Raw genomic sequence first — 16,022 nt, forward strand, 5'->3', positions numbered from 1 at the left:
TAATCCCAGGGTTTGGTAGGTTGAGGCAGGAGGACTCTAAGTTGCAAGGCCAGACACAACAATTTAGCAAGACCCTAAGCAATTTGAGAGAGATCCTGTCTCAAAACAAAAAATGGGCAGGAGATATAGCTCAGTGATAAAGCACCCGTGTTCAACCCCCAGTACCATCTCCTGATGGAGAGGAAGCGGGGAAGGAACATGGATACTATGAATTAACTGGATCTAGGGATAAAGGTAGGCCCCTTGTCTAGCACCTGCTAGGCACTGGGTAAAATCCTCAGCCCCACATACATAAATAAATATAAATATCCAACTACAACTAAGATATATATAAAAGCTGCTCATACATGTCCTTCTTTTAGTTGTAGATGGACACAACATCTTTATTTTTTTAATGTGGTGCAGAGAATCAAACCCAGTGCCTCACGCATGTGAGGCAAGCACTCTACCACTGAATACAGCCCCAGCCCTCATACATATCTTTATCTAGACTGAAGGATGGACAGAATTACAGGACTCTAGAATTTTATAAATCAAGTTTACTGTCCTTCTAAGTGTGAAGACTTAGCTCCATCTCCTTGCTACAACAGTAACTTTTTCCTATGCCTCTTTAGTTAAAATCTTTTTTAAAATCATGGGTATCATGATTCTCCAAAGGACGTTTCCTATCATTTCCAAAATTACTCTCCTCCTTTGAAATCAAGAAGAGACAAGGCAGAGATAGACTCCAGCACAGAACAATTCTTCCAAAGCCACTCCTATAGGAGTGATATTTAAGAAGTGAGGCTTGTAACCTCTATCTGGCCTTTCTTTCTTCCCAAGAGTCACTTAGAAGCAACAGCTAACTCCTAGAACCATCCCTAGTGCTGTTCACATTATCTGTGAACATCAAAAGGTTGTGCCTTGGAGATTAAGTCAGAGTTTGAATACTGCAGTCTGGGTGTTTTTGCTGGTCAGCACTGTTTTAGTTGCCTGAACTTAAAAAGTGATTTAACAGGGCCTGGATTGTGGCTCAGCAGTAGAGCACTCACCTAGCAGGTGCAAGGCACTGGGTTCAATCCTCAGCACCATATAAAAATAAATAAAGGTATTGTGTCCAACCAACTACAACTAAAATATATATAAAGTGATTTATAAAGAACTACAAATTCAAAAAGAGACACAATAATTTCAGATTAAACATTAAAGTGTATATTACATTTGTCCTCTTTCAACAGGCATCTCAGAATGGGCTTGATGTAAATACAGTGAACCTATACAAATAATCTTGGAGAACACTGAAAATCAGATTCCTTTATTTTTCCAACACAACTGAAACAGTTTTATTAAATAAAAGTTTATTGTCTACTGTTTACACTCATGTTGCTGCTATAAGTACAACAACAGACTTAAATTCCTAGCATGAATTACTCATTGTTCACCCCCACTGAACTACAGACTTTGCTTGAGAATTAGATCTTTGCTTTAGGGATTTAAAAAAAAAGAAAAGAATTGGGGCATATCATCTTGAAAGAGTATTCTCAAGTGACTGGCTGGAATTAGAAGGCATAGCCAATACAGTCAAACAGCACAGTATATGCTGTCCCTGGGAGGAAAGGAGGAATGAAAAACAGGAAGAGTAATCAGAAGCAATTGTTTCTGGCAACAGAAATACTGTCAATGCTTGATTTTGCTCATGTGGGCTAAGTGGCTGCTTTGGTAAGGAACAAATAAAAGATGGGGATAGGGATGGAGAGGGAGGAGGGAAGGAACATGGATACTATGAATTAAAAAAGTATAAAAAGTAATTATCTAAAATATAGATTAGATATAAATGTTCCAGAACTCATCAGATAAGCTCAAAAATACTGGAAAGTGGCAATTTGAACTACATTTATTTTTAAACAAGGGGGGAATATTAAGTGTTTTGAATGTTGTGTGCAAAACTAATCCATGTCACCATCTCACTGTCATGATTTGACACAGCAAGGTAGATGCATTGGTTTCCAGCATTACAGGCAACACTAGATGTACACTTTTTAACGAATAATGTAAACTTCAGTTTTAAGGCAGCTGGTACTAATGCTGCACACAGGCTTAGCTCTGTGCCCATTTCAGAAATGGGACTATTAGCACTTGAAAACAAGAAACTGAGGGGGGAAAAGGGGAACCAGCATTATTTGACAAAAACAACGTGTCAAAATGTTTTCCCTTTCACACACACAAAAAGAAATATTTGAACATTTAGAAAAACAAAGCACCCATCCCACCAACTTCAGCCTGTTCCTTAACAAATATTTCAAAATACTGATAAATAATTGTGACTGCAAGTAGAATTCCAGTGCCAGATCCAATGGCCCCAAGGAAGTCAGCTAACACCGACAGGGCGCCAATGCACAAGCCACCAAATGCAGCTGCAGTGGGGATATACCTAGAAGACAAAACCCTTAGTCAGGCAGTGGAGCAGAATGTAAGACGTGACAAATAAGATGGCAAGGTTGATTCTCTAAAGAAATACAAATTAATCAAATGGGAAGAGTATAGCATTGATGGGTTGTACATAATGGACGACACGCTGATGAGAAATTGTGATTAAGGCAATGACTTGACTCCCGTATTTAAAGAAAAAGGCTAATAGCCAAAAAAGGCAATATGTAATTTTTAGGACAGAAGATCAGAATCCTTGGCTGAGATTTAAGCATTAAATATTTAATCTTTTTAAACAAGTAAACATGTCAACAAATGGAACAAAATTTTGAAGATCCTCTTCAACAGTGATTCAACCTTAGTTGACATTGGAATTATGAGGAAGATTGTTTTTAAACAATGGGTTTTTATTTAAAATAAGGGTGGGGAGATCTGGGGGATACAGGAGATGAAAAACAGAATGGCAGAATGATGGCAGTTCCTGACGCTAGAGGTTCACTACAGCACTCCACCAGAGCGTGCTGAAACAAATAAAAAGTTCACATGAAAACACTAGTGCCTTTTCAATAAGTCGTGCTGGAACAACTGGACACCCATCACACAACACAAAATGAACTCAAAAGTGCATCCCAGATCTACACAGAGAAGCTGAAACTTCTAGGAGAAAACAGGAGTACAACTTGAGTTTGGCAATGCTTTTTTAGTTACTTCACCAAAAGCATCAAAAACAAAATAAACTTGGGTTTCATCAAAATTAAAAACTTGTGCATCAAAGATCATCATCAAGAAAATGAATAGCCAGGCATAGTGGCTCACTCCTTTGACGTCGACCCTGAGGCAGGAGGATTGAAAGTTCGAGGCCAGTCTTAGCAACCTAGCGAGACCCCGTCTCAAAATTTAAAAGGACTGGAGTCCTAGCTCAGTGGTAAATCAGCTCTGGATTTAACCCACAGTACCAAAAAGAGAAAGTGAAAAAATAACCAACAGAATGGAAGAAAATATTTGAAATATCTGACAATTGTATTAAAAAAATAAAAATCCAAACCCAATTCTTAAAACTAACAAAAAGACAACCCAATTAAAAATGAGCAAGGGATCTGAACAAATATTTCTTCAAAGAAGAAACAGCATAAATAGCCAATAAATACTTGAAAAGATGTGCAACATCATTGGTCATATGGAAAATCAAAACCACAATGAAACACCTCTCCACACACATTAGGAAAACAAAACTCAAAACATTAAGAGCTAGTGCTGGTGAGACGTGCAGCATATGGAACCTCATCCACTACAGGAGACTGTTGCAGCCACTCTAGGAAGCAGTTTAGAAGCTCCTCAGTATATTAACCTGTTACTATATGACCCAACACTTCCCCTCTTAGACTAATGAAAATGTACATCCACAAAAAACCTGTACAAGTATGTTTGCAACAGCATTATTCATAATAGACCAAAAGTGGAAACAACCCAAATTTCTATCAGCCAATGAATGGATAATAATGGGTTTTTATAGTAATAAAAATGAGAATAGCATATACAATGGAATATTATTCAAGAAAAAAGGAATAAAGTAATGATACTACAACATGGATGAACAGGCAAAGTGAAAGAAATCATTCATAAGAGTACATATTTATATGAAAAATTATACAGAATATACAAAATAGATACATCTATAGAGATAGAAAGTGAAAAGTAGTTGCAAGGGGTGAGGGGAGTGAGGGAGTCAGAATGAAGACTAGTGGATTAGTGAATGAAGAATAATAGTTGAGGGATGAAAAATTAGATCGTAATATTGTTCTAAATTAAAAACCCTATACTTCAAATAAGTACATCACACATTATGTGAATTATTGTCCAATAAATCTGTTAACAAACACCCAATGACAAAATAAATCACTGTTTCTGAAGGTGGGAAAGTAGTACTTTATAAAAGCCTCCTGGAGATTTTATGTCCAGCCAGCCAACAATGATGAATACTGATCTATATCATTTTCACACTGGACTGAACATAATTTCAATTAAAATACTTTGCTTAGGGGTCAGTTTTAATATGGAGAACAATTTATGTTTTGTGTTAAATTTGTGTTCTCTTGTGTGATGTAGAGGACATCTACTTTTTGATATGCATTTGAACAGATAAAGTGATAACAATCAGTGATGAAAGATAGAAATGCACCCACTCCTATGAAGGACTGACTCTAACAGGCTTGCTTACCTGTTAAGCTCATGAACCATAGAGGTATCTCTGTGACCCCTCATTACCATTTGCTGTTCTTTTAGCTGTTTAGCTACCTGCAAGAAAAGAAAAAAAAAATGTTTTTTAAATCAAACTTCTTTTTCTCATACTATAAGTATTAAACCCAGAGGTATTGTATCACTGAACTACGCCCCCAGCCCTTTAAAATTTTATTTTGAGACAGGGCCTCACTGCCCAGGCTAGCCTCAAACTGGGATCCTCATGCCTCAGTATTCTGAGTAGCTGGAATTATAGTTGTGCACCACTATCTCCAAAGTCTTAACAGCTCACTGTTTGCTATCATTTCTGTGTGAAGTGCTTTCCACACACTAAAAAGTACAATGCAAGAACCTTGAAGTTAGATTTGTATCATACCCATAAAACCTGAATAAAACTGAGGCCTCAATGCTGCCAACTACATGTTAATCATACCCTAAACCAGTGTTTCTCAACCTTTTATTTTTCTCATTATCACCTCCCTAAAGAGAAACTGAATTTACTAAGGAAAAGATTTTGTTAGGTAGGGTTGAGTTTTGGAGGAAGAAAAAACATTATATTAAGGATTTTTCACCTTGCAGGAACCAATTTCTTGCCTGTTGGGGATAATATTGCCTCATTAAAGAATGTATGAACAAAATATAAGTATAAATTACAAAAGAAAGAGTATGTCTATTACTAGTTTCACACCTAAAAAAATAATTATTTCAAATAAACCAAATACTTACATCTTTGGCTGAGGAACCAGACACTTCTATCCATGTCTTAGAAAAGAATGCACAGGATCCCAACATGAAAATGATATAAACAACCACATGGACAGGGTCCTCAAATATGGCACCCATGGACTCAGGAGGAGAAAGATAGTAACAGAGGCCGCCAACTGGGTAAGAACGAGCAGGTCCTCCCCCACTGACATCCTACAAACAAGAATAAAAAGGACACATGTCCAATCTGACTGATCAAGAATATTTTTTTCTTTTGGGGGGGTAGGGACAGAACCCATGGCCTGGTACATTCCAAGTACTCTACCACTGAGCTTCACCCTCAGACATTTGATATGTTGCCCAGATTGGTCCCAAACTCCTGGGCTAGGGTGAGCACATAAGCCTCCTGTATATCTGGGGTTATAGGTTGGAATACAGTTTTATGAATTTCAAATTTCTCAAATATTATTATAGTGTTTTAAGTTTAAAGTGCCTAGAGCCAATGATTCTGTATAACTACGGGAGTTAAGTTTTATTTTGCTTTGTTTTAGTTTTTTTTTAAACCTTTGTTTATTTGTTCGTTTTTATGTGGAGCTGAGGATAGAACCCAGTGCCTCACACAGGCTAGGCAAGCGCTCTACCACTGAGCCACAACCCCAGCCCAGGAGTTAAGTTTTGCATCTATTACTTCACTTTTTTAAAATTGTATAGCATCAATTATGTACAATGCATTTTGAATATATTAACAGAAGAGTAACTTTTTGTAAATTTAAATTATATCTTACAAAATCTTTTTTTTCAAAACCTTTCTGAATATAGGAATATGATCACAATTAATCTCTTACATTCAGAACCTCAAATTTTCTGAAATATGTAAGAGTATCCAACTAAAGGTCTTTAATGATTATTACAAGTATTAATAATACAATCAAAATACAGACCAAAAAAAAACAGCTCATTGCCTAAACTTCTTATGTTTTATAATTATAAGAAATAGTCTTTTTAGGGGCTGCGGATATATCTCAGTGGTAGAGTACTTGCCTAGCATGTGTGAGGACCTGGGTTCAATCCCCAGTACCAAACAAAATAATTTTTTTTAAATGTTGAAAAAAATAATATTTTCATAAATAGTTATAATAATGGGTTTTTATAGTAATAAAAATGAGAATAGCATGTATTTGCTCATATTGACATCATAGGTCAGAAGGGTAGGAAAACAATTTGGGTCTGTAATGATTAAAATATCTGGCTCCTGAATTTAAAATTTTCAAAAAATTTACTGTGCTATAGAATCACAAATCCCAGATTGAAAGCACTGTTTTCAGGCCAATTCAATTTACCAATAATTCTCACATTAAAAAGAATCTTACTCAAGATCACAACACTATATATACAGAGCCAACACCTCAGTACATTTATTGCTATGAAATTCCTATCATGGTAATAACTATTGCTGAACGAATAAGGGAGGGACTACATCCTCCTTTTTCTCCTCTTCATCCCCTTCTCCTAGTTATAATTGCCAGAATACAAAATGTAATTAAATTTCTGTTAAATGAATAGAAAAGGAGTATTATGAATAAAACGAATCCTATTCCCTTCAACTAACATTCTAAATTAACTGTCTTTTCTGCTAAGTTTTTTAAATTACTCTCAATAAAAGCAGAAAGATGTTACCTCAAGTTATAGTGCAAAAGACAGCATATTAAAATAAATACTCAGAATAAGCACCATATTACAAGAATGAGTATTTTAAAATACTGGTTTTAGCAGAATGCAAATCCTAGAATTATATACTCCACAAAAGAATATAAGAAGTTAAGGCTTTTTGATTTTTGTTTTTAAGTATTTTTAGTTGGTTGTTTTTTGTTTTGTTTTGTTTTGTTTTAATCTTATAATTTTAAGAAGGAAATATTCCTTTGTCAGATGATAGAAGTTTAAACAAATCAAAATTTCACCACTAATAGAAACTCATACCTCAAAAGAAACATGGCTGGGCTGCTTTAGAAGAAGTTATTATAAAGAGGATCTATAAAAGTCAAGTCAGAATTTAATGGATTCTTTTTCTAACTCTTGTTAGTTTTGTTAATTACATGCTGATTTCCAGCCCAGTTAATCACAAGCTAGTTTACTGCCATTCAGGCCATGAAAAATAGAGGGAAAATAGGAAAGAATGATTCTAGTATCCCATATGTTATCTGCAAATTTTATCAAATAAAAAAATTGCTACAGATAATATAGGAATAAGACTACAAAACAAGAAATCACTTTTCATGAAAGCAATCGTGATTTCAGACTAAAAGGTCATTCAAATGATATATGAAAATGCTTCCTAGACAGTAAATAGTAAAAAATACTTGGTCCATCTTAGTTTTACAACACTTACCAATTCTAGATAAATAAACTCTGTTATAGGCAAATTAATCTGAAAATGTTATAGCAACTGCTTTAATGTCTGTCTCATTCAGTTAAAAATAGATCCATGAAATGAAAATTGTATTAAATTATAATACTTAATATAAATAAATGAAATACTCACAGCCCACTGTCCTAGTAAATTTACTAAAAAGTTGCCACTAAATCGAACAGACAGCATCTGGGAAATAACATACAGATTTGAAACCAGAGCAGACTGAAGAATAATGGGAATGTTCGAGGTGTAGAAGAGCTTGATGGGATAGCTACTGTACTGTCCTCGATACCGGGCCGACTTAATGGGCAAGTCAACACGAAATCCCTAAAAAATGAAATGAAGAGTAAGTAAGAAGAACTGAACTGTACATATCAAGAAAAGAGGGCTGGGGATGTGGCTCAAGTGGTAGCGCGCTCGCCTGGCATGCGTGCGGCCCGGGTTCGATCCTCAGCACCACATACAAACAAAGATGTTGTGTCTGCCGATAACTAAAAATAAATAAATATTAAAAATTCTCTCTCTCTCTCCCCCTCTCTCACTCTCTCTTTAAAAGAAAAAAGAAAAGAACACAAGTAATAGAAGGGGGCATAAAAAGATAATGCAAACCAAAAAGCTCCCCTTTTCATACACCAACTTTCTCTTCTGTTTCATAAACACCAATATTTTACAGCTTCAGACTACTGGGTAAAGAATAGAATTATTTGCTTGACTTAGATCTTGAAACACTGGCAGGTTAGACACCAGCATTTCAAATGGAATTTGAGAGCAAAATAAGAATTCACATCCCATTTACTTCAGTGAAAAGATTTTACTTACCTGAAAATATATTACAACAGCAAACACGAAAACTGTAGCAATGAGGTTCATAAGATTGGGCAAGTTCTGCCGGTAAAAAGCTTCCCTTAAAGCTCGGACTTTGTCTGTCCTGGTTGCCAACAAATGAAACAGAGCTATGACTGCACCCTCAAACTCAGTACCTGAGAAATCAAGACAGAAACAAACTGTACAGGTCTTTTCCAAAACTGTCTCAAAGGTCAAAACAAATAACCTGAAACTCCAGTCAAAGGAATTCACCACTTTTGCTTTACAATAATAGCGTCATGTGTGCAGATTCTAAACACATTTAGATCACTGAGGCAAATCTATCTTTTTGTATAAATCTGAAGTTTTCTCAAGAGACTATTCTTTATGAAAATATCCAAAGTAGGATTCTACCAAAGAAAATATTTCATTAATGAAGATTTGCCTCCCCTTTATACTTTAGGGAAAGGAAAGGAATATTTTTAGGAAAAATAGAAAAGCAGCAAAGCAGAACAGAAATGTCAGAATCAAAGGATATAAGGTGACTATCAAGCTCGCTTTTAAGTTTATTGTAACATTAATAAACCATTATTGATATTTTCTTAAGGCTGGCATCAGAGTTTGATGTTAATCGGTTAGACAGGATGACAACTGAGAAAAATGGAGAGGGGTAAAGGGGAAAAACAGAATGGAATCTTTCAAAACTTAGATGCTATTACAAAGCCAATTAGAGGAAAAGCAAAAGTATAAGTGCTCCCTGAAGATACGGTAAGAGACAGTCTTTTTTGCTTCAGAAATCCTGACCCACTTTTCATCCCTTTAGGAATACTGCAGTCGGTCAGACAAGTGACTTTTGCAGCAATGGATTAAGATCAACAAACAACATTTTTAAGATCTGTTTGCAATCACTGAAATTTTAAATGAGCAGAGGCTAATACATAGTTATCATTCTTTGTGAAGTACTATTGCAGACTCTACACATCTCTGCTTATCAAGTTTTGAACAAATAGCATTTGTTGTCTCCTGGGGCAGCAAACCAGAATGGCTACAGGCATGTATTTCTACATTATGGACTCATGTCCAGCACACATCCAGCAAAACTCGTGCAGTTGCAGTCACTGTGCAATGTACCTCTGCCAGTGTTAATGGTAGTGGGACTAAAGGCCTTCCAGACAATGGTTTCACAGATGTTGGTGGCAATAAAGAGGGAAATACCAGAACCCAAGCCGTAACCCTTCTGTAGCAGCTCATCTAACAGCAGCACAATCAAACCAGCAACAAACAACTGTGGGGAAAGAAATGCATGTAAGCGGAAGCAAGAATAAACTCAAGAAAGAGGGGAGATGAACACCATGGACTATTTCAAAGTACTGGCATTTTCAATTATCAAACCTAATTGTTGCAGTATCACTATTGGGAGTTTTTGACCTGCTTTAGTTTTAGTCAAAGTCAGTTCTGAAAATCAGAGGATCAGAAATATTATTACATTATAAAGCAGACATTTCAACTTTTAAAGTATATTTATAATATCTGAATAGTTTCTCTTATAATGTTTAACCAGGGCCTATTTGAAAAAGCACAATAGAACAAATATGATCACAGATATATAGAATTTGACAGTAAGAAGCTAAAAACATCTCAAATACCTCCCAAGTAAGTAAAAGGCTGAAAGAATTATAGAATAATACCAAGATGCAATTTTACAGTTTCCATTTAAGAATAAGTATGAAGACTATGTTGATACTTCTCAAAAAGTAGTATGTATATAATATTTTACATATTACAAGTACTACATATGTCTAGAATAAGTCAAAAAGTAAAGCACACATTAATTTATGTACACAGGTTATAATCAATGTAAAAACACATCCTATTCTTATGAGGGACAAGGATTGGATGTAAACTGAAGACAGTTAAAAATCTGCCAGGTATTTAAGCTCATAATTTTTTTTTAAAAAATGAAAGCATACTAACTTTAATTTTGTGATATTGAACATTCTTAACTTTCTTCTTGGAGAAGACATTTCTGTAAAAGCATGCATCAATTAAAAACAATCCATAGCCTTGCAAGTGACCTCCTCAGTCATATGACTCCTTCCCGACTTGAATAACCTAATCAAGAGGGGAAGGAAAATATGCTTCTATGCCCCCAATTTCACACAGGTCGCCCCCAACACTTTTTTTTTTTTTTTTTGGCAGTGGTGGGCATCTAACCCAAAGTCTCACACATGCTAGACAAGTGCTCTACCACTGATACTTTAAAGAGAACCCCCTACAGAAGTGAGGAAGTCACTTCAATTCTTCCCAGCTCTGAAGCCACTCATTTCATTATCTACTCACTTTGTCTAAGATCACCTGTCAGAAGAGAGATCAAACTCACTACAGTATACCATTTAAGCATGCTTACCTTATACAATGTTTTTTCCTTAACTACTATTTCAGTGGTTGTACAAAGCCTAACTTTTCTACCTAAGGTCTTTTAGTTTAACTTTCAATTAACTGGAAAAGGGTACAATTCTCAAAACTTCTACGAGAGATCACCCTATACTGTTTGAAAACCAAGTCTGACATTTTGACAAAATAAGAAAGACGTGAGGAGTTAGTACTAGATTTTGCTTTGACAGCAATTATGTAATGAGTGAAGACTTCAAGCACAGATACAGAAACCCATCTCCACGCAGGGAATACTAGCTGTCCACAAACTGTCAAGCAACCAGACTGCATTATCATGCGCTCTGATAAACGACCTGTCCAAAGTCACAGGGCAGCTCTGGAACAACCGTAATTCTCCAGACCCCCTATGTTGGAACAGTGTCAGTCAGACTACAGAGTGGTTCATCAATCAGACTCAAGTATTTCTAGTGGGAAAATGAAATGATGAAGAAATCTGAGAAACGGTTTTTATAATTAAGGGAATAAGAATAAAGAAGCTAAAAATCAGGCATGCCTTTGAAAAAGGAACCAAATCAGGAAGAAACAGCAGTATCTCCATGACTAGCACTGTAAAAATAGAAGAGTAGCTGCATTTACATGTAGAATGTACATCTATGTACATTATGAACATATGGAGGGAGTGTAAAAGTACCACTTCACATTTCCAAACCACACACACACACACACCCCACTTCGTACAAAATATACTTACCTTTACTACATGCCATGCACATTAATATTTTCTACTTGTGTTTTAAAGATCTTAATCAAGTCCCACTACTTAGATTTCAAAACCCATTAATAGAAAAACACTGGCCATGTGAATAAGACAAGACAAATTAAGATGAGAAATACCTTCCATAAAAGCATGCAAGCAGTTTTCAAAACCTATGTTTCTAGGTGAAAACACTGATGTCCAATCATAGCTCTTCAGTGTATCCACATATTTTCAATGTTAGCAATGCCTTGAAAAGACACAAATGTATCACTGCCCACCTATAATCAAACATGACATATTTCTTTGTACATTAATACTAGAAGAGTTAACCATAACACAAACATTTTTATACCAGAATTTACTTGAAGAAATTAGTACATATACACTTGTTTCATTTTTAAAATATAACAATTTTTATATTTGTGAATACTGAAAATAAATATCAAAATAGTTTAACTCCATTTTATATAAATTTAAATCCATAGTTGACTCTATAAAAAGTCAATCTTTATCTAACTAACCCAGAGTTGTTCACCTAAGGTCACTTAGGATTCCAAATATATCCTTAGGAAGGTACTAGAGAAATAATGAATAATATTCTGAGAGCTAGATGCCAGTTCTCAATGTTTTGTTATTGTTGTTTGTTGTTTGTTTTAATCAGGGTTCTTTTGGGCTGAGGGTATGGTTCAATGATAGAATACATGCTTAGCATTCTTGAGGCCCTAGATCCTGGGTATAACCCTCCTCCCCCGACCAAAAAAATCAGGGTTATCTTAAACTATGGGTTACCAGAAACTCAGAGGCTGAGGCAGGAAGACTGCAAATTTGAGGCTAGCCTTAGAAATTTAGAAAGGCTCTGAGCAACTTAGCAAAATCCTGTCTCAAAATAAAAAACATAAAGGGCTGGAGTTATAGCTCAACTATAGAGCCCTCCTGGACACAATCTCCAGAACAACAACAACAACAAAAAAGATGGGCTATACATGTAGCTCATTGGTAGAGGGCTCATCTACCAATGAGCTACATGTATGAGTTCCTGTGTTTGATCCCCAACACTATAAAATAAGGCAACAAATGGCCTATTAGTATCCTCAACAATGCCATCAGTATATAAAAAGATCCTAAGCACTGTATGTTAAAATCCAGTCACCAGGGTATCTTCGCTCCCCATCCATTTCATTTTTGTCTTACAATTCCGATTGTTATTCCAATTTTGTCATGTAAAAGTGATTGATAAATGGAGAAATAAATATTATTTTCTAAGAAAATGTATCTTATATCAAGTGAAAACACACTGGGGCTAGAAAGCTACCAAAAACCCAATAATCCATTAAAAATTCCTAACCTCATCAAAAGATCAAATAGTTCTATCTCATTAGAAAAGCTATCTCTATTGTTAATGATGCCAATAAATAAACAATTTAACTCCTTGTTCTGAATCATACTTACTAAAACAATCTTACTTATTATGATTTGCTTCCTATGTAAGGTTTCTTATTAAAAAAAGAACACTCAACCATGCCAGTCTGGAGATAGTCCTACTTCTCCATATATAACACACACACACACACACACACACACACACCCCAAATGGTGTTTAGGACTATTTTAAAATGTTCTTCTCAGCTCAATCTTTTGAATCCTAAGAAAAAATTTTCTATATTCTAATTTCATAGAGTGACCAGGATGATGCATTTCCAAGAAAACCAGGACACGATACTACTCACTATTAAATAACTTAAGCAAACTTCTTTTCAAAACACAATACTATTCTGTAACTTAAGTACAATCTATTCTTGGGTAATTTCTCCAAGTGACTCTTAAACATTGTTCAACAGAGAAATATCTTCTAAACTTTACATCAAACTTTAGGATACTTAGTACACTGATAATTATGTGGGCTTTTTAAAAATTCCATTTAAAATTGTCCTTAAAAAAAAAACTCATATAATATAGGTATGTGTCTATTTACAGTATTTCATTAACACTAAGAAACTGCCAAAAAATAAATAAATATATAAAATAAGAAATTGTTATTTTAAACACCATTATTTTGTGTGCCAACAAAGACAATACTGCCAATTAATCTATGGCACAATATCTTATAACAAAGAATCTTTATATTCTTATTAAAAATAGGTATTTTAAATTTTTATCATCTATCTTGTTTTTTCTGTGCCTTTCTATATTCAAAATTGTTTTAACAATAAATTAAAAAATATTTAAGACACTTTAGACAGCAATTTAACCTGAACACTTATTATATCAACAGTGTGCATAACCAACTGATGTAATGACAATCTGAGCAGCTATATCCAAGCAGACACTCATGCACTGAAATGACAACTTCTGTGACTGCCACCTGGCTGATAGCAATTACAAGCCACTATAGGAAAACATCCTGATTGTAGAGACATCAAATGTGAAAGATGTATATCTCAGAATCAATGCAATTCAGGTGATCGATAGTTCTTTAAAATACTGTACAACTATAAGGTTGTTAGAATAAATTTTAATTTTTACATCTCCCAATTTATACACATCACTTCAGAAATCAAAATATTATAATAAAATAAAACAATTTAAAAGGACATGAATATAACAATTGCTAAAGAATTGTTAGAAAAGAAAAAAAGGAATTAAACTAATAAAAAAAATGGAATTAAACTGCCTTATTTTCTGCATAGGAAAATGTAAGATTTCTTACCTGAATAATGATAAGGAGACAGATCCCAGCACCCATTTCCGCAGGGTCTCCGTACATTCCGGTCATGACATACACAATGGCTTGCCCAATGGTAATGATCATACCAAATACTGACAAAAATTGGGGGAAAAGGATTATAGGCTTACAACAAAGACAAAAAAAAAAAGATTACAGAAAATATCTTTGCCCCAATCATTCCCAAATTTGGAAAAGGCTCTTTAATTGTATTAATGCTCACGTTTCTGGGCTCCATTGAATAGAGCTCTATCTTTGGGTGTATCTCCCACTTCAATGATTTTGGCTCCAGCTAACAACTGCATAATCAAACCAGATGTTACAATTGGGGAGATACCCAACTCCATTAAAGTTCCTATAAGGGAAAAGAGTAAACAATTTTTACTATATACAACACAGATTAATTTAGAAGCCACCAAGTCCTAAATGGCATTTCTAGTGACACATATTTAAGTGTTAGCAAGCAAATTTTCATTCATTAAATATTAATTGCTAAAAAAAAAAGCTCTCATTTATTAACACAACACTGCATTGAATAAAAAAATTACTATAGTACCAAAAGAATGTTTATTTCTATAAATTCTAAATTTAAAATGTTGAAGAAATCCTTTTTAAAAAGAAATCTTCCAAGGGCCAGGACCATAATTAAGTGGTAAAAGTGTGGTCATCACCACCAATTAAGAAAAAAGAAATTCAAATTTAAAAACAAAACAAAAAAATCCTAAGATTTCTGTCCAAATAATTACTTTTAAAACTTAAAGCTTTTTTTATAATGCAAAACAAAAACTGCCTAACAAGCCCAAAAATTACACACTAAGTTAATAAAAGATGATACTGAAGAATATTTTGTAACTCTTCTAAGGTAAAATTTAAAATTACCTAGGAAGTAACCTAAACCATGCAGAATATTTAGTGACATAAATAATGTTCATGATATAATAGTGGTTAGAAAAAAATTAGAAAATAGTTAAGTATGGTTTGAGTGCATTTAAGTGGTAAATTAACTTTTTATTTTAATCTGATCATTTAGATATTTATTGTTTCTCTTCATCTCAGTGGGATTATGAATGATTTTCTCTTATACTTCTAAATCTTTTCTTTACAAAAAATATGTATTGCATTTATAGTGAAAATTAATAAAACTAAATATGCTAACTGTGCAGGGAGTTATGCAGAATAAGTAATTCACATGTTCACAACTTAGGCTTTCATGGGCCACTCTGTCACATCACTCTCTTAAATCCTGGCTTTCATAAATGCCAAAAAGTATCCTGTAATATGAAAAAACATTCTATTGAAAGAAGATTTTTTTAATTTAATGTATTTTAGGGGAGAATTCTTGATGTCTTATCAGCTACCCCAACAAAGATAAAGACTTTTTATTGTTAAAGGCTTAGAGAAAGAGAGAGTCTGCTTTTCAAGTCGAATCACCAAAATTTATATAAAACTATCAAATAGATCTATCCTAGAAAGAGACTAAATCAAGCTTTTATGAAAATCTCACACAGGAAATATGGCACTTTAAATCAGAAGAGAAAAGAAAGATAAAAAGACCTGGGCAAATGACTGGTCATTTACCAACAATT

At 34.4% G+C, this 16,022-nt stretch overlaps 1 protein-coding gene across 2 annotated transcripts in view; it reads right to left on the reverse strand.

The window, feature by feature from the left end:
• Positions 1-1,278: 1,278 nt before the first annotated feature.
• The window catches only part of Sec61a2 (SEC61 translocon subunit alpha 2), a 30,278-nt gene continuing 15,534 nt past the window's right edge, over positions 1,279-16,022 (reverse strand). Inside the window, exons 5-12 of one of the 2 annotated variants that reach the window (XM_046442312.2) lie at positions 14,660-14,791; positions 14,422-14,531; positions 9,695-9,848; positions 8,579-8,739; positions 7,889-8,086; positions 5,371-5,562; positions 4,625-4,701; positions 1,279-2,410 (exon numbers count right to left, since the gene is read on the reverse strand). In XM_046442312.2, the coding sequence (XP_046298268.1) occupies positions 2,224-2,410; positions 4,625-4,701; positions 5,371-5,562; positions 7,889-8,086; positions 8,579-8,739; positions 9,695-9,848; positions 14,422-14,531; positions 14,660-14,791 (1,211 nt within the window). In that variant the 3' untranslated portion in view covers positions 1,279-2,223. Of the gene's footprint in view, positions 2,411-2,672; positions 2,928-4,624; positions 4,702-5,370; positions 5,563-7,888; positions 8,087-8,578; positions 8,740-9,694; positions 9,849-14,421; positions 14,532-14,659; positions 14,792-16,022 lie in introns of those variants that run through there. The other variant, XM_046442313.2, reaches the window with a different exon arrangement.

This window comes from Marmota monax, unplaced genomic scaffold (assembly GCF_021218885.2).
Source record: "Marmota monax isolate L192 unplaced genomic scaffold, Marmota_monax_Labrador192_F-V1.1 WCK01_AAM20220418_F8-fsc00072, whole genome shotgun sequence".
In the NCBI taxonomy this organism is placed as follows: domain Eukaryota; kingdom Metazoa; phylum Chordata; class Mammalia; order Rodentia; family Sciuridae; genus Marmota; species Marmota monax.